We start from the raw sequence: 21,312 nt of genomic DNA on the forward strand, positions 1-21,312 counted from the left end.
TTTTTTGTTTTCTGATTCTGATTATTCCCAGCTGTGTTCCACCACCTGTGTGTAATCTCCCTGTGTTTCTCTGTGTGTATTTAAGTTACGTCTTTAGTCATTGTAGTTGCTGGTCCGTCTGTGTATCCACCCTGCTCCTTCTGTGTGTTATCCCTGCTGTCTACCGTTATCCACCTCTGCTCGCCGTCTTTCATGTTCGTGTTCTGGTTCCTCCTCCGTAGTTTAGTTGTTTCCAGTATAGTTTAGTTTGTCTCCGTTTGCCGTGTTTTCCCTGTGCCGTGTATTTCAATAAACCACCTTCTCACCTTTACAAAGTGCCTGCATTTGGATCCTACTTCATTATCTCCACACGGCTCATCTCACTCGCCGTGACAAAATGTGTCCAAAGAGAAGAAAGTCTTCTTTCAGTTGCACACTCAGAGATCAAGAGATGTCACTTTAAAATAGCACTGGAATTTGAAAATAAGGTGGATGTGTTCAAAATATATGTATTTATCAATTTCATTTATTTGTGTGTTTCACACACAAATGAGAACTATGCACATGGATGATGAACTACTGTATAATTCCCAGTTGGGAGGCTAGATTGGAATTTGCGCACCTTGCTAAAACATTTGTTGATTAAGTCAGAATTGTGTCAGATGAGACTGTAGATAAGGTTCAAGCAGATGCACTGGTAAGTTTTGTAACTCACAGTAACATTCATAATCAGCTGTTTCCTGCCAGAATCATCAAAACATCACGCCCAGCAACCCGAAACCAGCAAATTAGTCATAATCTGTGGAATCAGAAAACTGTCTTCCTGTCACTTTTCTTTTGCAGGTCAAAAGCTAAGCTAAAGTTAAGTGGTAGTAAATTAAGTTTTGTTAAGTTTAGGCAGAGATAGTTTAGCTCTAATCTTTTTTCTGTCTCATATAATTGTACATTTTTCTGATACTATTAACAACAAATGTGGCTGCTGTGTCTCAGGCAGTAAAGCAAATTGCCTACTAATTGCAGAGCTGATGGTTCAGACGTGCAAATAAAAACATTGAACTAACTACCAAATACAAAAGAAATTGCCCGTTACATTTTAAAGAATAAATTGCATATATTTTTGTCAGAAGATTCAATAAACATGAAGTTTTCAAAAAAGAATTTTCCGGCTTTACATGGTTAGTATATTTTAGGTCATTATCCAGATCCAGATTTCATCAGTTTTGTAAGCATTACACAACTGCTACTCCATATGCACAATTACACATTAATGCTCCAGTTTTAATTAAAAAAAATATATATATATTAGCTAAAAAAACAGAAATGGATTGATGAATGGACGTTTTGTTCATTTTAAATTGAGGAAATTATTGTATGGGGCGTTGCACATATAAAAATTATTTGAACATTTATTATGTATGTTCCATTACTTTTACATACAGGGTGGTTCATAGCATAAGAACAGGACAGTTACATTTCAGTCACATCTGAGTATTTATTGAAGGTTTATTGAATCAGTATTATACATTATTAAAGGTATCAAAAAGTGGAAAGCAGTTCAGTGTAATCATGTAATCTATTAACAGTAAACTCCAGTTGACTATTCTGAAAAAAACTTCATTTTCTGCAACCCTCTGCATGTGACTGAGTCTTGTTTGCAGAAGCTGGCCATTTCCCTCCCACACAAACACACGTCTCCAAAGCCTCCAGGGCATACAAATACTGCCAGGAACCACAGTGTTTGTATGCGCTGGCATATACAACCTATTGCTGGGCGTATACGTCAGATGTGGATCTCCCCCATGTTGTTGTTCTCAGGTGATCCATTTCTAGGAGCCTCACTGACTCCACCTGTGATGCCGTTCACCCCTAACTTTCGTCCTTGCAGCTCCAGCTCCAGGTTGACATAATTCTGAATCATCTCGTCCCGGTTTTTAAAAGCCTTCCTTTCTGAGGGTGGAGGAGTCACCGGGGTCACAGTGTAGTCCTGTCTCCTTGCCATGCATTCCTTCACAGCTTTCACACACAGATAGAACAGCTCCACCAGGCTGAGGACGAGGGAGACACAAGCCGCCACCAGCATGAACCAGATGATGACCGACTTCTCTGTGGGCCTGGACAGGAAACAGTCCACCTTGTGCGGGCAGGGGAAGCGGGTGCAGACATAGCGCGTCTGTAGGGAGAAACCATAGAGAAGGTACTGACCCACGATAAACAGAATCTCGAGGGCAATCTTGGCCAGGAGATGGAGGACGTAACTGCGCAGGAGGCGGCCACGGATGCTGATCTCGCCACTGCTTTTGGTGTACTTGGGAACTTTATAGGCCCTCTTAAGGAGCAGATTGGTTTGGTCATCCAGCTCTTCCTGCTTCTTCATCCTTTCCTTCATCTTGGATTAGAAAAGCAAGAACACAGAGTTAGACATTTTCCAGGAAACTGAAAAACCTTACTTCTGGCAGTGTGAACAAACTCACACAGTTCCAAAAAGCTCTGCCAAAATATGGCTGAACAGTTACTCCAAACTGCCACACTGTTCCAATCTGTGTTTTCATTAACATTTTGGCAAAATGTATGAGCACAATATAAAATATCACAGCAATGTTAGCATATGGTGGAACAGCTAATAATGTGAGCAAGTTGGAGAAGCACTGAGAAGCTTTTTTGTTTCTTTAAACTAGCACTAGAGATTTGTCTTGTTAAGAAAACTACTTCTTAAGCCATCAAGAAGTGGTTTGACCATCCATCCATTGTCTTCTGCTTATCCAATTCAGGATCACGGGGGGGGGGGTGGTCTTAGGGCAAAAGACGGGGTACAACCTGGACAGGTCGCTAGTCTGTCACAGGGCTAACACATAGAGACAAAAAACCATTCACACCTATGGGCAATTTAGAATCACCAATTAACCTAACCCCACGTCTTTGGACTGTGGGAGGAAACCGGAGTACATGTAACATGTAAACTCACACAGAACAGGCCTGGGCTGAAGGTGGAACTGAATTCAGGACTGTTTTGTTATGAGGCAACAGTGCTAACCACTGCACCACCATGCACCCCACCTCTTGTCCTAAGGTAGCTGGGATAGACTCTAAAACTGCCATCCAGTCCTATGAATGTTTGGCCACCAAGGTGAAGAAAACATGAAATCAAATGTTGTATTTACACTGGATAATTTCCAGCAGGGCCTGTAATATAAGCCCTTTGCAGGTTCCTTCTTTCAGCCAAAACAAGAGCTTTGGAGATTTGAGTGTATTAGCTGCACATTACCAGCAAATGTTAATGTAAGTTCGGTTGATGTTTGACTTGATTAGCCTGTGTAAGTGTCCTGGTCTTTATTAGCAAGTTGTTTACTTTAATGAAACCGGAAATATACTATATGGACAAAAGCACTGGGCCACACCTCTTTGAATCTTTGAATTTTCAGTCCAATTGCCACAGGTGTATAAATTCAACCACCCAGCCATGTAGTCTGCCTTTACAAACCTTTGTCATTCTAAAGAGATCACTGAACTCAAGTGTAACTGTAACAGTATACTACTGTTGCAACAAGCCAGTTTGTGAAACGTCTTCCCTTTCTGTATTCTTGCAAAGTGGAAACACTTTCAGCAATAAGTCACCAACACTCTCACTTACTCGATAACTGCAGAGCTTCAAACCTCTGGCATTAATATTGCAAAAACTGTGTGCCAGGAGCTTCATGGCATGGAGCAGCTCCTGTAGTCAAAATGTGTTGATGTCCCAGGGCTTTATTCCAAATAATGTTGCCATGTTAAAGCACACATAAACAGACATACTCATAAAGTGGAAAGAATAAAAGCTGTAATGTCTGGGGTGAAAAATAATGACGCACTCTTAAGCTTCCTCTTTAAGTGATAAACATTAATGCTACTCGATGGCACAAATTAACTTCCCATAAAGAGTGCCAAAAGGATCTTCTGTTCCAGTGAACCAGTGATACAATTTTACTGCACGTACTCCAGCGACACACCTTCTTTTCAACGTGGATCACATGAAGGACGTGACCGAGATATAACAGCTGTGGAGTCGCTATTGCAATAATCTGAAGAATCCAAAAGCGCACATGAGAGATGGGGAAGGCCAGGTCATAGCAGACGTTCTCACAGCCGGGTTGCTGAGTGTTGCACACAAAGTCAGACTGTTCGTCTCCCCAAACCTGAATGAGATCAGAGGAAAAGTAAAAATGGAATTTTAAAAAAACACACACCATAAAACTAAATAAAACTATAATCCTGGTTTTCACTCAGATATATCCTATAAAAATAGCACCAAACCTTCTCAGCACCAGTTTGCAGGACCATGATGCGGAAAATAAAGAGCACCGTGAGCCACACTTTGCCGATCACGGTGGAGTGGCTCTGCACTTTATCCAGCAAGTGGCCCAGCAGATCCCATTCACCCATTTCAATCACCAGGTGTCCTGCTTTCTGTTACAGAAGGAATAAACACGCAGGCAGATAGACACAGCAGTCTAAGGCAGTCATTTCTGAAGGGATACGTGGGTGATCTCAGATGTGTATATATTATTATAGAGAGTATTTTGTAACCTGACTTGCAGTTGTTAAGGTCACAACAGACAGCCTCACTCACAAGGCCAACTTTTTATCACTTCTTGCAGCCTTGTGACTGTGCAGATAGAGGCCACAGCTGCTGATTTCAAGTCTCCAAAACATACTTATCTGCTGGACACTGAAACCTTAGCCTTGGTTACCGCCAACCACCGCCAAGCATAATTCAAAGAATTCCAGAAACTGAGCTTAAACTGTTCATAAAGAAAGTTTTTGCAGAGTTCATTTTAGACGATAATTTTAAAGCTGATGCTGTTTCACGCAATATTTGGTGATGCTTCTGTGGCTTTTCTAGCCCACACTGCATTATATTTGGATTTTAAATGACTCTAAATACATGATTTTTTGCAGCTGGCTTGAAGTTTTGCCTTTGCCAGCTCTGATCCACATTTGCATGCTTACTTACATTCAGTGTCCCATAACAATAACCATTACATGAAATTCAATGATGAAACACAGTTATCCTTGCATAATGGTTCAAATAAAACCCAAGTCATAACATACTCCAACTTTAGTCCATAAACTATTATTTTTCTACAACATGTGCCTCATTATCACTGATTTTCTTTCTTTCTAGAATGGTGAAATCAAGAGATAGACTACATCTGTATATAAAAATCAACTTACCAGCTGAACAGACTGAAAAATTGAGGAGAAAAGCTGGCTGAAGAGAGCAGTACCTCAAGAAGATGAGGAGAAGAGAAAGTGAAGAAGAAGCTGTCCTTGTTTTATTGTTCATTCAGCGACTTATCTGGAAGGACACCATCCTAACCACAACAGCAACCCCTTTTCTTAACAACAATTCAGACAATATGCTGAAGTGTAACCAGTCGTTGGTTTATTTCTATAATTTCATTTTTGTTGCATTTCAGCTTTGTTGGACAGTGAAAAGAGAACGTGATCCTCTGCTGTACGTTTTCTAATTCTTTTTAATGTTGGGAAATAAAGGAAGATTCAGAAGATGAACTCATGCAGAGGCTTGTAAGCATGACTGGCACTTCAGGAAAATGGTGTGAATAATGCTGTTAGCTGAAAACCAAAATTAAGAATTGAATCATATGTAAAAGTCCCTTAAATGAATCTTTCGGAGCTTCCTACGCTTTTTCTTACACAAGTGAAACATTTTCTCAAAATCAGCAGTATCTAAATGTAGCCATTTGTGTTAGCGTTCCTGTCAATATGTCACTAATGTCCATAATCCATGTGGTCTTTTTCAAATTATTTCCCTAACTGTGAAATATTGCACACGAGGAATCTTGGAAAAAAAACTCGATAACCTCTCTGAACGAATGACCTTTTACCTAGACTTAGCTGGACGAGTTTTTTGCTGTTGCTTATAGTATTTTTGCTCAAGCAAATGTTCGTCTTTTCACTAGCGCAGTATTCAGACTCTGCCGTCATGTTTAAATCCTATCAAAGAAGGGTTTGCACAGCACCATGTCTGTTTACTACAAACTACCACACCGCGGGTTCATGAGGTTTACTAGTTTCCTCTAAGGTTTCCTCTGACCCGGGTCATCTGTGGGGGTCACAGACTGAACTCTGGAAGCCTGCATGGTCTCTGTTCTGTAAATAATTTACTCCGTACTTAAACTTTAAAGAGAAAAACAAAGCCTAGCCTTCACCTTATTGATCAGTCATTGTATCAGATAAGACAAACATGCACAAGTAAGACAGAGGCCTCGGTTTTATAAAAATATGGTTCAACATGAAAGATATAAAGTTACAGTACACATATGAAAACAACCTCACAAGTAATGTTGGAATGGAGGAGTTTTATTGGTCTGATTATGTGGTACAAAAACACACGTGTTTCACATTCCAGCAATCAATTAACATAATTAATCTCAATGTGTTCAAATATCACACAAATGATGAACTAAAGCAGACCTATTATACTTTTCCACATTCTTTTTCTCATATATGTGCTGTAATAGTGAAGGGTATTCATTCTAACCCACCTGCTGTTCAAATCTTGTGTTTGTGAGGGACAGCCAATTAGTTGGCTTGAAAGGAGGAGTTAAAAGTGGTTGAATCAGTAACGAGATGGACATTAGCATAACAGGTCCACTTTAAGCAAAATGCTCTCATATCAAATGTCTTAAATATTGTTTCTTAATAAAATTAAATACCATAAACTTCAGTAAACCTTTAAATTGGAGATGCTTGAATATCACACTTCATTCACCCTTCACACACATATCTGTATGTAAACACTTATATATATATATTTTTTGCAACAGATAAACACCACACCGTATTGTAGAAAGCTTGACATTTGAACTCTTTGTTTGATTAGACCAGCAAATCAAAGAAGCCAAGAGCACAATCTCAGTGCAAGAATAAGATCAAATATAATAATTTTTTTTACTTTCAATAAACATGTTTGTAGCATCTGGATCAGGTTCCCATGCAGCTTTTTTATACAAACACGCTGATGAAAAGGCTATCACGAATTATTAGTCTGTTATTTTGTTTTTGGCTCTGTGTATGTGTCAGATGGGCGTGGTCAGAGCAATATAACCTGAAAGGACACAAAAAACCAGCGTCAGCTTCATTTTATGGTCCCCAAAAAGTTCGACTGAAGTCACATGGGATGTAGATTATTAGCAGATAAAAGCAAAACTTATCACAGTGCAAGTCAAAATACTTTCTTAAACATAATCTTAAATCTAAATCAAGCCTAATTTCTTAAATTTAGACTTGTATATTTAGTGAATTTGTTTATACTCATTTCACTCCGGCTGTGTTTGTTTTATATTGCTCTTATTTGTCTAACATTTAAGGTGAGGCTGTTGATATTGTCTGCACTTTCTCTTCCACTGAAGTCTTTTTGAAGATACAAAGGAGGTAAAAGGAGTTTCACTGCAAACTGAATGGCATCTGTACGGAGACTCGTATAAAATGGTGTCTGTGCACAAGACCAAACAAAGTCTTATTGTTAGGCTCCAATAATAATTGGTAAGCTTGTAAATCTAATCCAAACTCAGGTATGGTAATAATTAAGGTTGTCTGGCTTCAAAGTAAACGCAAGATGTCAAAGATTCATCAGACCTTAATCTAGTAATGCAGGAGCAATGTTGGAAAAATGTTTGTACTTTTACTCATCATTTTAGATGAATTCCACTGCAGGTTCTTTATTAACTAATACCCAATCAATAGAAAGAAAACGGTAGTGTCAGCCTCAGCAGAGCATCAGAGTTCAACAGATTTAATAGCAGAAGAAGCTGGAATGCAACAAGATTTGTGTAACAAGACCCAGTGCGTCAGATTAAGCTCTTAGCTTGAGCTGACGAGCACTCGTGATCCGAGAACCCAGATCCACTCTGGAATGCATCTCATCAATCCGTACTGCAAAGACAAAAAGAGAAGCGGATAGGGAAAAAGTATTCAATGTTTTCAATTCTGGTTTCACAAAAGCTGGAAAAGTATCAGAGATCATTTCACTCAGAGTAATATACTTCACATTTTTTACATTTTCTGTGATGCTGTCAAAATAAAAACTAACGACATAACTTCATTTCAACTGACCTGCAGGGTATGAGGCCAATATCCTGTGGTCCTGTTTGAGACTCCCAGAGTGGAGATGGCATGGCGAGCATAAACTTCTGGCTTTGGTACAAACCAGCCTTCTCTTCGTGATGGTGATGAAGATGATGATGATGGCTGCTGCTCACTTGAGGCTATCTAAATGGACATGGAGACAGATGAAGTTAAGCAGCTTGATTTCACCGATCTCCCTAGTTTGATAGCCAATTTCATACATGATGTGCAAACATGACAAGTCATACATTAGCAACTATCAAAAGACTTTTTGATTTCAGGTCTTACAGAACAGCTACTCTTAAGATATTTACCTGGAAAGGGATCAGACTCTGAATAAATATGCCTTTGCCGCTGTACTCAAGGTGAAGAGCTCTTGACAAATGATCCAGGTATCCCTGAAATGTCAGAGGAAAGGTTGCTGTTGTCAGGAAGAAATAATGTTGTTGTGACTGGGACTATAGTCAGCACACAGAAGAAGAAATGGAGATGAGAGCACAAAAACCTACAAAATTTACTTTAAGAGTGGCTCACTCTGCTGATTCTCAAACCTTTTTCTGGCTGACACTACTTTACATACTAAAAAAAGTTACATTTTTAATCAATCATTAACAAACAATTGAGGATCAAAGCTGAATTTCAGAGAAAACAGGAGACTAAAACTTATTTTACATAAATCATATTTTTCTGCAGGTCATCCACATCCTCCAGCAGTGGGTCTACTTCCCACAAATTGAGAACTAATACTTTAAGGGGATAGTAGTAATAACAGATCTTTTTCAAATTGATCAGAGACATCAATGTGCTCTTCATCATATTACAAAGGATCTATACAGGCTATAGATGTGTTTTACTGGCACGTCTCCATGCTTGCAGACTGTAACAGTTATTTGTCTCACAGTGGAGGCGGTGAGCGTCACTCTTCCAAGTAGAGGTCTGCAGCAGGCACCCGATGATATATTGACCACGGCACCTCTGCTGCGATCCACCATCCCCGGCAGAACCAATCGGGTCATCAGAGTAGTGACTGCAATGTTCCTATTCACCAAATCCAAGAGGTGCTGTTCGGGCACTTCGATCAGGCTCTGGGGTGAAGCCAAAGATTCATCAACACAGTTTACCAGGAAGCCAATATCTTTACCCCTCAATGCTTCTTTGATGGGCTTGCAGGTCACTTGGTCCAGGGAGAAGTCAGCTGAGACCACAACAGTTTCCACTCCATAATTTTGGGAGAGGTATGCAGCCATGTCTCTAACAGAGGAGGGGTCCCGAGTGACAAAGATGATGCTGATGGCATGCCTGGCCAGCTCCTCTGTGTATGCTTTGGCTACAGGCTCCGATGCACCTGACAGGAGAGATGACAAAGTCATGCCAGAGAGAACAAAAAAGTTTGCAGCAACATTATAGACATAGAACCAGTTACAGTGCTGTAAAAAAGGATTTGTCCCCTTCCTGATTACTAAGCTTTTTGCATATGTTGTCACATTTAAAAGTTTCATCATCATCATCAGCAAAAAAAATTTAATATTAGAGAAAGCTAACCAAAGTAAATTTGAAATGCAGTCTTTAAAAGATGATTTAGGACATTCTGCTTACTGTATTATGTTCTCTACCAGAAAATCTTGAAGAAAAATACCTGGTCATCAGTCTGTACCCTGGAGCTCAAGCAGCCTAGTCAAAGTCCGTACTCAAATCAGATTTAAATGCTTTGGCGTGACCTTAAACAGGCCACTCATGCTGGAAAACTCTCCATTGTGGCTGAATTAATACAATTCTGCAACGAAGAGTGACCCAAAATTCCTCCAAAGTGATGTGAAAGACTCATTGCCAGTTATCACTGGTAGATGGCACTTCTTGCTGTCAAGGGTGGCACAACCAGTTATTGGGTTTAAGGGCCAATTTTCTTTTTCACAAAACGCAAGGTAGGTTTGGATAGCTTGTCTCCCATTCATACATGCAACCATGACTTAAAAACTGCATTTTGTATATACTCACGTTGACTTTGTCTATTGTTAATGAAATAGAGTTTAATTCAATTATGATATAACTGAAATTAACTCTGCTACGGCCCATTCTTACCATAAACGACAGCCCAGTCACCATATCTCTGGGTCAGCTTCTTACTTGGGATCAATCTGGGCAGAAAATGCACCCTAACCAACGTGCAGCAGTCGCTCAACAGGATCACTGCCCTGCTGGCCGTGTACAGAGCACCGACCAGCGCCAGGGTCTCAAAGTAAGAGTTGCACGAACTAGAAATTTCTCTGTACAAAAACTGAAAGCTGTCAACCGCCGCCATAGCCCACGCTGGTGTTGCTGAGATAATTTGCTAACTAAAGCTTATTCTGTGGTATGACGCTGGGACCTGTACGTGATTAGGTTAACGAATACTTCAGACGTGTAAATGGAAGCTACAGCTAACCCTACATAGTAAAATTACTAATAAAAGCTGTAAGAATTCACGTTTAAGAAGCAGGTACGTCTCCTCTGCGACACCCGGTGAAAGCAGCAAAACATTGGGTCACGTGACAGTGTAGAACAGCAGTGCTGCATTCAAATCCGTAACAAAAAATCCGTCTAAATACTTTCACCTCATGTTGAATGCTTTTAAAAAATATTCAATAAGGTTGAAATATTCTTTAATTATCACATGACAAACAATAAAAGCAAGTATGAACTCTAAAATTAACCCCAAGACACCCTAAATATCGAGATTTTCATTACGAACCCAAATTCCGATTTTCGTGGAGATACCATATGGGGGTCTCCCACAATGCACCACAGTTAACACTGGACGTTTCCATAGAGACACAGTTGTGGATGGCAAAGCGCTAGCTCGATGAAGCTCTTTTATATGCACAAGGACAAGGTGACTGATTTAAAAAGCTCTGTGCGCGATGGTTTTCGTTTGCCTTCGTTGCTTTTTAGTCCAGCTTCCGTTTTAGTTTAATTTTGGTACTTTTGTTTTTCAGCTAGCAGTGTTTCAATGATGGCAGCATCAAGCTAACAAGAGAAGGGACATATTCGTTGTTGTTAGCACCTGAATTAAACCTTTGGATTGCAGGACAAAATCAAACTGATCGTACCATTATTTTACATTTAATCACACATTTACGTGGTGTACACTGTCATCATTGCTGGGATCGCCTGTTTTTCCAGAAGGGTAGCCAATTTTCACACCTGTTGGTGATAAAATGATTGCCTCTTCACTAAATGAAACCGAAAAGGGAATAATGATAAAGGATGTACGTTTTAGTAACGTGCTGGAGGTAGAAATATACACATGAAGACGTTCTGGTTCGTCTGTTGTTAAGTAACTTAATCTGTTACCTTACTGAGTATTAGTTTATATAGTTTCCTGTTATTTTTCGCCATTGGATGAGCAAATGTGTATTTTATGCTTTAGTGAATGGAAAGAAAAATCCCTCTTTTAGTCTCTTAGAAATCCCTCTGAATAAAAACCTTTTGTTTTTGACACAGCAGTAGCAGAGATGTCTCAGTTGTTTGCTGAGGATGAGGTGGAGTTGCAGTCCTTGGTTAAGCAGTTTCTGAGAAGCATCAGTGACAAGATCTCTAGTGCTCCTTCACCTGAATGTGCTGAAGAGATCCTCCTTCACCTAGAGGAGACTGACAAGAACTTTCACAAGTGAGTCCGTCATCAAACACCATAGTGTTAAATTTAATGATGGGATCTAATAAAATAGGCTTTGTTCTGTTTCTATAGGTATGTGTTGTTTTTAGTATATATTTACAGTATAGGTTTGACTTAGTTACTTCTCTTCTTTCAGTTATGAGTTTGTGAAGTACCTCCGTCAATATGTGGAGAACGCTTTAGGATCTGTGGTTGAAGAGGAAACAAACAACTTGACCAGAGAAGATGGACAACATGCAGTTGGCTCGGGACATGACACTCTGATTCATGCAGTGACACAAAGGACCAGAGACTCAGCTGAGTGAGTGTCTCTGAATAGCTTTAGCATCTTTTGTCTAATGGCCAGTTTTCATCATGTTTATTGAGTTTCAAACCTACTTCGTTGATCCTCCATACTTACTTTCAGATATGCTGGAAAACTCCAGAACTCAACCTTCCCAGTAAAAAGATTAAGTTAGAATTTCAAATGCAAAACTTTGTTTTTTCTTTTGGCTGCACCTTTTAGGGTCACCACAGAAAATCTGCCTCCATCTCATCGTATCACTTCCCCGATACCAGCCATCTATATATACTCTCTTACTGCCATGAAATTCCTCTTAAAATAGAATTGCATTGACTGTCTTCTCCATCTTCAACATCATTTTCCCAATATATTCTCTATCCCACTGGGTAAATGGTCTGGTACTTCTATACTGTTTTTCTGCTGTATATTTTTTTTTTAAATTCATTTTTGCCCCTGTGTCCTGTTTGGCAGTTTAGCAATCAGAATTGTTGCCCGAAGGTCAAAAAATGCCCAACAGATTTACTTTCCCAACTGAATCATTACAGCATTTGCTATAATGGTACGCTTGATAGTCATATTTTATTAAGATTTTATTAGGATATTTTATTTTGATTTATTACAATCATAACGAAGAAGACCGGGGGACGGAAAAGGAAAAGCTGAAAGAAGTTGAGGAGAAAGTTAAGGAGAGGGAGAGAAAAATTGAGGAGAAGAAGAGGGATAGAGAGAGAAAAACACTGAGAATCTGCTTCAAGACCTGGTGAAGGAAAAAATAACACAGCAGAGAAACCACAGCAACAACTAACATATTCATAAATAACAGTAAATAATGAATAATACATTTTACTGAACAGCACACAGTACTAATAATACAAGATATTTTTAGAGGCAGCAGCCAACTACGATAGTGTGTCTGTGAGTATCCGTTTGTACACCTGTGTGCGTGAGCACGCTTGTGTTCAAAAGGTTTCTTTATGGACATGTCTAATGTGTGTGTGTGTGGGGCACCACAGCCCTGCCCCCCAAGACATGAAGCAGGCATGGAGGAGGCCTGTGCCCCAGACATCCAGAGGCCCCCGAGAGCACGAGAGCCCCAGGAGGAGCACCGTGGGGACAACCACGGCTCCCGCTCAGAGAATAGCCCTGGAGGTGTGTCACGCAGCAGCCACAGTGCAGAAGCCACCCAGCCCCGGACACCCAAGAATCACCAATGCATCGGCGGGTGCGGGCACCAGCCACTAGCAGGGAATGTGGCAGGGCGAAATAGGCCCCCACACCTGACCTGACACATAAACAAACAGGCACACACAGACACCAGCATGCAGTCCCACCCTCATGCACACATACAAAAATACTAACATGGAGACATGCAGAAATGAATGCAGTACACACACTCCCCATACACACTATATACTCTCAGGTCCAGGCACCAATGCCTCCAGAGGGGCAAACCCAGGAGATGATCCCTTTCACTCTTTTCTGCTTTAACTGAGCACTTTTTAATCATAATCACACACACACTCACAAATCTTTGTGAACATTTGCACACACACTCTGATGGAAGCATATAGCCAGGCAATCAAGCTAGCAGCCTCCAGATTTGCATGTGACTCACTTTACCTCGTGAGCCACAACTACCACACACACATGTGCTCAGCTCCATCTCAGCTGTCCAGCCTCAGCTGTCCTGTCCATGACCTTCACTCTGTCACCGCTAGCTCCACCTCCTGTCTTTTCTCTTAGCTACCCTTTCTAAACCGAGCAACATGTGATCTTACTGCCATCTCATACTCTAAACCTACCTTTTATTAAGGCTGCTACCTTAATTCTCTTCTCCACCTACTCCACCTTAACTGCACACTCTGTCCTTACCCTCTCGTGTGCACTCCCCATTGATTTGGATCATAACCCTACCTCTAGTACCTCTACTCCTTGCATCACCATTCACCTTTCCATTTGCCTCACTCGTTCACACATTTTTTTTCTGTCTTGATACCGCTGACTTTCATTCCTCTTCTTTCTACTGCGCATCTCTGCTTCTCTAGGCTCTCCTCTACCTGCTCCCTACTCTCAATACAGATCACACTGTTGTCTGCGAGCAACATAGTCCACAGAGACTCCTGCCCAACCTCATCTGTAAACCTGTCCATCACCACAAACAAGAAGAGGCTCTAGTACAAATCTGTGTCCTACATTTTCATATAAAGCTGCCACCGGTGTTTTTGTACACAGGGGATATTTTGGCACTTCAAAAGAGGTTTTAGTGAGATTCAAAAGATAAATGTTAAGAACTGAAAGTAGAAAATGGGACTTCAGAACTTCTGCATGTGTCCTTAATAGTAATTTGTCAAATAACTGTTGAACAAGCAAATACTTGACTTTCTGCTCTTAGCTCCTTTCTCATCCACAGCCTCTATATTTTACACTGTTTTGAACCTGTCAATGGCATCTTGGGTTTACTGTTTAGAGCCTGAGTGTACCGAACTCTCATGGGGACTTTAAGTAGCAGTTGGATTTAGTTAGTTGTATTTAATTTCAGTATTAAGAGGACTTATTAATCTTACTGTCATGTGTAGCCATCTCCCAAAATCCCATTCTTAGCCAAAACCCTGGATTCATGTCCTTTAATAAGAAACTATCCAAGGCCATCAGATGTACTTGTGGTATTAAAGTTAAGTTGTCAGTTGTTTGGCGGTTATTTTAAATAGTGGATAAATCTCATTTGTATTTACAGTATATTTCTTTCTTTTTTTTTCCCATATTGGATAACTGCACCATCCAAATCTCAGCGTTGAATTTCCCTGCTTTCAGCTATAAATTGATGCAGTAATTACCTTTCACTTGAGTTTCATATAAAGCAATGGTTAGGCTTGCTGTGACTCATGCAATCATATGGGTTGACCTGGTTTAGCTCATTCACTTTCTCTCTTTGTGACAGGTACCAGCAGATGATACACACCTTAAAAAACACCATGATAACAGTTGTGGAGTCTTTAAAAAACAAGTTTGAGGATGACCAGCTGAGAAAGGAGGAGATGCACCACGAGAAGCAGCATAGGCAGTCCAACATCCAGTTCACTGACAACTGCTCTGACAGTGGCTCGTCCTTCAGTCAGGTTAGATAAACAGTGGTTACAATCTGATGCCAATAAACTCTTGTTTTATTAATTTATTGCCTTTATATTGTATTCTGGCCCCAATTTCTGGATGACATTAATTGCGCAAGTTTCTTTCTTTCCATGATACATGGAATGGAGGTGAAAATTAATCTTTAGACATAGAGTGAAGCTGTTTTGAGAGATATTTTTGTTTTGTTGTGTTTTGCTTTGTGGTGGATAATGATGGTTTTTTCCATTTCCTGTCTTTTTTTTCATTTACAGAGTTATGGATTCTTTAGACAAGAGCAGCTGCAAGTTTTGGCTGAAAAGCTTGACTCCAACAAGCCCAAAGAGGTAAACAACTTAGACATATCTTTCTGGTTTCTTTGAGGTCACTGGGGGATTCTGTAGCACAATCTTTCCCAGTTAGATGATCAGGTCTCTTCAAAGAGTTGCAGGCAAGAGCCAGAAAAATGTCCCTTTTATCTTTCCGTATATTTCTAATCAAGGTTTTTTTTTTGTCTTAATCTTTTAGCTTTAAATTATGTTCACGTTTATCCATGTTGGAAAAACTGGAGATGGTGTTGTTTTATTTTGCCCTAATGAATCAGTTTGAGTGAAATGGTCGCTGTTTGTTGGCACAGTAGGGTTGCAAGTAGACACTGGTTTGTGTAAAGGGTTAACCAGCTAAAAGGTTATGAACCACTCCTCAGCACAATTGGCAGTATAGTTCAAGTGCTTGATGTGAGTCTGTGTGTAGGTGCGTTGGGAGGCTCTGAAGGTCCTCTGCCGTGCTCCTACATCTGATGTGCTGAGCTGTGAGAGCTGGAGCAGCCTGCGTCGGAACCTCTGCGTAGCTCTGAGCGAGCCGGATCCCGACCTCAGCGTGAGTCCTGAGCGGCCTCATCTGCACACTGTAGTAAAATAAGTGGCATTAATCGTTTATTCATTAATAAATAAATCAATAATAATCATGTTGTCGTTATTAACGATTTCATGCTTTAAAATTGAACATAGCAAAAAACTTGTTCCTCATTCCACGGATCCTTAATCTTCTTTCATTTCTTCTAACTGAATTTTCTTATCATTTAAAACGTTGGTATCATTGATTGATTATATAAATGGCTGTGAATGTATGTTCACGCGTGTCATCTCACCTCTGTCAGGATAATGCGCTGCGATTCTTTGCTAAAAGCCTCTCATCCTCTCCTCTGAACGTGACACGAGAAATTTACACAAGCCTGGGTAGGTAACTCTCAATGGACCATTCTGGGTCTAATGTACCCTGCTGGACTGTTGTGTTTGAATTAAACAAAGATGTTTTTAAAAAGTAAAATTAAAAAAAAAAAAAGTAAATCTTTTATGGGTCACTTGTTTATTTAAAGAGCAAATGAAAAGCAGCCTGTTATTCAGTGACACATGGGAAGTAGTTTTGGTTTTAGATGAAAGGAGGTGTTTGGTTTGTGGATTGTATGGGCCGAGGTAACTTTCAGGAAATTTCCCAGCAGAAAATGCAACTGTACTAATGTGATCCATGTTATTTACTGTATCTTTGAGTGGTTGTAGCTCACTGTTGTATATCCAAGATCCATATTATCTTGTGTGGCTTGTAATAAGAATTTGCCTTTTGATGTGCAGCTAAATCTGTGGCGTCAAGTTTTCTGTCCCATAAGCTGAGCTTTCCAAGTGGCCCAGCTACCATTGACATTAACAGGCCTGAGATCAGTCGTCTCCTCAAGCAGGTACAGCTACTTTTCTACAGCAGCTTCTTAGCTGTATCATCGTAAAAATAAAGTGCACACACTGTTTTTCTCTCTGTGTGTTTTGCTACAGATTCGACTCATGAATGATTTTCAAAAGGAGGTGACTAACTTCTGGATACGTCATCCAGAGAAGTGAGTTATTTTTTTCTCGTTTCTTGATTGTGTGTCCAACCATCACGGACTATCCAGATGCTACTTTTCAAATCTGATGTATAAAAAAAGAACACTTAATAAAAAGTACATTTTTTTTAATGATTCATTTTAAGAGGGTATGAAATTTGTCCACATATACATATCACATAATATACGTATTTATAGAATGATGCAACAGACTGTGAACTCATTTTGTGTTTTTGTTTCTCTACCTTGCTTATAGATACATGGAAGAAGTTATAGAAAGCACCTTTTCGCTGCTGTCCTTCCATCACGAACATGGCTCACCAGGAACTGAGAGAGTCCTGGAACCAGTTCACTTACTGGCTTTACTGGATGTAAAAGCCACTTGGTTTAAAAAGTGGATGGTGTGTATGCCCACAGTTTCAGATTTACACAGACTGAATTTTTGTATGAACCGCTGTGTTCATGTGTTGCATTTTAATGTTTTGATCTCCATCCTCTCTTGTTTATATTGCACTCTGTAACATATGTTTTTTTCTGGTTTTCTCCTGGCCTCTGCCTCCCTCTCAGCATGGCTACTACAGCAGGGCTGTGATTCTCAGACTCCTGGAGAGAAAATACAAGTCTGTGGTGAGTGGTTTACTCAATAATAAGGATCTTTCACTGCTTTGTACTTCTGAAAGGCCTGAGACAAGAGGGGAGCAAATGAACATCAAAAGGATTAACCTCAGCCTATCCAATACTGGATATTTTAGGACAGTACAGATAGATATTATTAGGGATTAAAAAAAAGTCAATATCAAGATATGATCCCTCACTCTCTCTCTCTCTCCATATATATGCATATAGCCAGAGCTAATTACCATCTGCTCAGCTGTGATGCTACGACATGTGCTGCAAATGATGCTGAGTGCTCTGCTGGACAAAATATGTCTTTACAACATTTCTAACGGACCCTCATATATTCTTTACTTTGTGGTTGAATAAAATAAGTTGTTTTTTTTCTGTTGGTTCATATTTGACAACAAAAATCCTGAAACGAGTATATCTGTGAGATAGTGGCTGATAGTGTCAGGCAAACTTTATATTGGCCTGGTTGTAGGGTCATCCAAAAGGCATTAAAACTTGCATTTTAAACAGACATTGTGCCCATGAGAAAGCAAAGCTGTGATTGAACCAGAGGAAACTGGTGAACTGACGACAATCTTAGTTTTCCCCAAACAAATCCATTTACCTGCCCAACGGTGACGTGTTTCCATATTGAAATGCTATAGTCAGCATTTTCTGATTTGGTTTTTGGGCCTTATTGAGAACCTTCTCCTAAATTCTACCTTTACTAAGATGTAAACTTGTTGAAAAGCTAAAGAGATTGTCCAAAAGACTGACTGTATCTAACTGCTCCTGACGCCTCCTGTGAAAATGGTTCTGTTTGTGTCATTTTGTGGGGTGCAGGTGTAAATCACAGCCAAACAGTTCAGTGTACTGGTCTTTTAGACAAAAGGGCACAGAACAGGAGTGGTGGCACTTTGACATTCAAGAATTGATTTTTTTTTTTCTTTTGAGCTCAAACCTCCCTTTTAACTGTTACTGTGACTTTAGAAGAGGTACTGTGGAATCGCCGCTGAAACTTTCTCTAAAGAAACTGCCAATATCTCTCTGAAACACTGTAAGCCTAAACTGCTCTTGCATTGCAGAGCATTAAAATTCCCCACTGTGCTCGGATTTAGATTAAAAGCATGGCTTCAAGTCTTAAATCTCTTGATTGGATAAGAGGAGGTTGCACTGAGATTCTGACTGAATTTTTAAGTAATTGTTCAGTTTTTGGCCTGTTTATAACAGCAGTCTACAAATTTGGCTCTGCACTTTGGTCGTTGTCATTTTATTCAGCTAATTTAACATGCTTAGCATCCGAAGCAACATGCATTATATCTTTTCTTTTACAGGCTGTAGCAGCTCTTCAGCAGTGCATCAAGTACAATGAGTCCTGTGAACGTTTCACAAATGAGACAACTGAGTCAGGGGAGCAGCGGAGCATTGGCAAGTTAAAAAAAAAAAAAAAAAAACTCCATAAACTCATTATTTCTTCATCAGGTTTGTGTACTCTCTCAGGCATATTCAAATACCAGACTTCACTCTGGGCCTCTCCCTTTGTGCTAAGCATCAGCACATTTGCAGTAATGCTGATTTAATGTGTCTTGTGAAACAAACCAAAAAATAAAACTCTCAGAGTGAACTACTGTGAAAGTCTAATGAGAAAGTAATGCTTCATTTGAAGCCTTTGGGTGTTCGTACCTAGACTTTGCCATCATTTATTCAGCTTCTTTTATGCACAGACATTAAAACATAGGTGGACAGAGGAAAAACAGTGGAAAGGACAAGTTATAACAATACAGGGAAAACAGAAAAAGCTGAGAGAAAAAAAGAGCAAATGAGTGACTGATAGGAGAATGAAAATGATGACAAAAATAGATGAATGGAACTGAAGGTAGAGCAGAAAGGGCAGACACTGACAAATCGGCATAGCAACACTTAAGGAATACATTACATATTACATGACGTAGTCCAGTTTTGACGTTCTCAACAATGTGTACAAACAAGAGGTGATACTGGAGATTATCGATAGCCCTTTGCCTCACCATTAAGTGTTTTTTTTTTTTTTTTCCCCTCAAATTTTAGGAAACATTTTTTTATGAATTCCTTTTAAATTTTTTAAATAAAATTATCTGTTTGCGTCAAGTATTTGATCCAATTAAAAACATAACATGGTAATTATAGAGTAACATGGACATGCATATCCATTTGCAAAGCTACGTGCTAAAATGGAATAAACCAGAATGAATACAGGTGCAGATGGGGCATAAGGGAATGCAAGTGGAGCCTGTTATCTCCTGTAAGCCAGCTGGCTCCTTGAGACGGAACATTGTGACCTTGTCTTGGATAAGTGGCGATATGCAGTTCCCTCGCCACTGATATAGTCCTCATAAAAGACATAGTTTTTTCTGAGCTGTGCCTCTTTTGGCTTTCTGCTCTCTAGAGACACTGCAAGCCTGACACATTTTTTCACCTGTCAGTCTCATTGTATTTCTGCAGCCTTTGATATGAAAAGTGTGAAAACTGTGTCCATCTCAATGCTGCCACATTTTTTTTCCACATTGTTTTCTTCTCTTTTTCTCAGTTTAGTTCCTTAAATCATCTGTTACAATATCAGTAATATATTGTAATAATGTAGCACTTTGATTTTTCTCTTAATGTTTCAGGTTTGGTACAGAGGAGTGTTTATTCTGGAAAAGAGCTCGAGTATTGCTGCTTTGTTCACTCTCTGTGTGTCCTAGGGAAGCTCGTCATCTACACCAATGGAAGAAAGCTCTTTCCCATCAAAATAAGAAAATACAAAGGTTTGATGATGTAGGATTATGTTACACAACTCAACATGTAGTCTGTCATATCATCTTGACACTGATCTTGAGAGTTTATCGCCATGTACACATCGTCATATCTCCTATAGTAAATGTAATCGTTATAGTGCAGAATTGTGTCTGATCAGCATGTACTAACCCTCCCTCCATTCCTAGGAACCGATTTTAGCCCTCCTGTAATTACTAATAAAGTTGCATAATAGTTACATTTCACTGAGTCAGATGATTAAAGCAGACTCATCATCTGACTTTCCTCCACTGAACTGTAATTGATTTACTTATTAATAACTCCTTTCAGGAATGTCATGTACAGTCAAATCACTCCTGTTTTGTAATTTTATCCAACATAGGTTACACAACTAGGGTGGAAACCTGTTGACCAGCAACTCATGGATAATGACCACACCTTAAAGTGTTGACATGGATACCCCATCTGTTTGTGTGTCATAGTTTATCACCTCCTAAAGCTTTCACTGCAGTTTTTTAAAAGCATGTAATATGACATTTTAAAATCTTACTGCAGTATTCTACCTGTATTTTTTATTTTTTTATTTTTGTGAGAGGACCACTGACACCAGGTGTTCACACATGTAGCTGTTAAAGTCTGGAGTTCATTCAGTTCAGTATAACTTTAGTTCACTATCCTGCCACACAGTCGCAGTCTGTTCTGCCTTCAGATTTTTAGCAGTGTATTCAGTGTCTAGTGTTTTCAGTTTAACATTTTCTTGTTATAGTTATAGTTTTATTTAATATAATGTGTATATATAGTTATACCATGGTGCTTTATGTACTCATTCTACGACTATACAACACTCTAATGAGAAACCAAGCAATCAGTTGATTCCCTATGAGGAGGAACTCGGTGACCGTGGGGGAAAAA

At 39.6% G+C, this 21,312-nt stretch overlaps 3 protein-coding genes across 10 annotated transcripts in view; 1 reads left to right on the forward strand and 2 right to left on the reverse strand.

Annotated features, from left to right (window-relative positions):
- Nucleotides 1-1,304: 1,304 nt before the first annotated feature.
- On the reverse strand, nucleotides 1,305-5,340 carry LOC116328678 (gap junction Cx32.7 protein-like). Its single transcript, XM_031750516.2, has 4 exons — nucleotides 5,188-5,340; nucleotides 4,267-4,419; nucleotides 3,963-4,148; nucleotides 1,305-2,365 (listed from the first exon to the last, which is right to left on the reverse strand). The coding sequence occupies exons 2-4, from the start codon at nucleotides 4,393-4,395 to the stop codon at nucleotides 1,760-1,762; spliced, it is 921 nt and encodes a 306-aa protein (XP_031606376.1). The 5' UTR covers nucleotides 4,396-4,419; nucleotides 5,188-5,340; the 3' UTR covers nucleotides 1,305-1,759.
- Nucleotides 5,341-6,315: 975 nt separating this feature from the next.
- On the reverse strand, nucleotides 6,316-10,927 carry hsdl1 (hydroxysteroid dehydrogenase like 1). 2 transcript variants are annotated; one of them, XM_031750526.2, is made up of 5 exons: nucleotides 10,832-10,927; nucleotides 9,003-9,448; nucleotides 8,418-8,501; nucleotides 8,092-8,247; nucleotides 6,316-7,911 (listed from the first exon to the last, which is right to left on the reverse strand). In XM_031750526.2, the coding sequence occupies exons 1-5, from the start codon at nucleotides 10,905-10,907 to the stop codon at nucleotides 7,840-7,842; spliced, it is 834 nt and encodes a 277-aa protein (XP_031606386.1). In that variant the 5' UTR covers nucleotides 10,908-10,927; the 3' UTR covers nucleotides 6,316-7,839. The 2 variants fall into 2 exon arrangements, with proteins under 2 accessions (XP_031606386.1, XP_031606385.1); XM_031750525.2 differs by lacking the exon at nucleotides 10,832-10,927 and adding an exon at nucleotides 10,183-10,657.
- Nucleotides 10,901-21,312, forward strand: part of tbc1d32 (TBC1 domain family, member 32) — an 86,798-nt gene continuing 76,386 nt past the window's right edge. For 4 of the 7 annotated variants that reach the window (XM_039598895.1, XM_039598899.1, XM_039598900.1 and 1 more), the window contains exons 1-13: nucleotides 10,901-10,972; nucleotides 11,584-11,749; nucleotides 11,892-12,056; nucleotides 14,977-15,154; nucleotides 15,419-15,490; nucleotides 15,897-16,022; nucleotides 16,303-16,381; nucleotides 16,775-16,878; nucleotides 16,970-17,031; nucleotides 17,276-17,420; nucleotides 17,587-17,646; nucleotides 18,960-19,053; nucleotides 20,274-20,411. In XM_039598895.1, coding sequence (XP_039454829.1) covers nucleotides 11,595-11,749; nucleotides 11,892-12,056; nucleotides 14,977-15,154; nucleotides 15,419-15,490; nucleotides 15,897-16,022; nucleotides 16,303-16,381; nucleotides 16,775-16,878; nucleotides 16,970-17,031; nucleotides 17,276-17,420; nucleotides 17,587-17,646; nucleotides 18,960-19,053; nucleotides 20,274-20,411 — 1,378 coding nt within the window. In that variant the 5' untranslated portion in view covers nucleotides 10,901-10,972; nucleotides 11,584-11,594. Of the gene's footprint in view, nucleotides 10,973-11,325; nucleotides 11,401-11,583; nucleotides 11,750-11,891; nucleotides 12,057-14,976; nucleotides 15,155-15,418; nucleotides 15,491-15,896; nucleotides 16,023-16,302; nucleotides 16,382-16,774; nucleotides 16,879-16,969; nucleotides 17,032-17,275; nucleotides 17,421-17,586; nucleotides 17,647-18,959; nucleotides 19,054-20,273; nucleotides 20,412-21,312 lie in introns of those variants that run through there. The other 3 variants (XM_039598896.1, XM_039598897.1, XM_039598898.1) reach the window with 3 other exon arrangements.

Source organism: Oreochromis aureus, linkage group 15, assembly GCF_013358895.1.
Source record: "Oreochromis aureus strain Israel breed Guangdong linkage group 15, ZZ_aureus, whole genome shotgun sequence".
NCBI classification, from domain to species: Eukaryota; Metazoa; Chordata; class Actinopteri; order Cichliformes; family Cichlidae; genus Oreochromis; species Oreochromis aureus.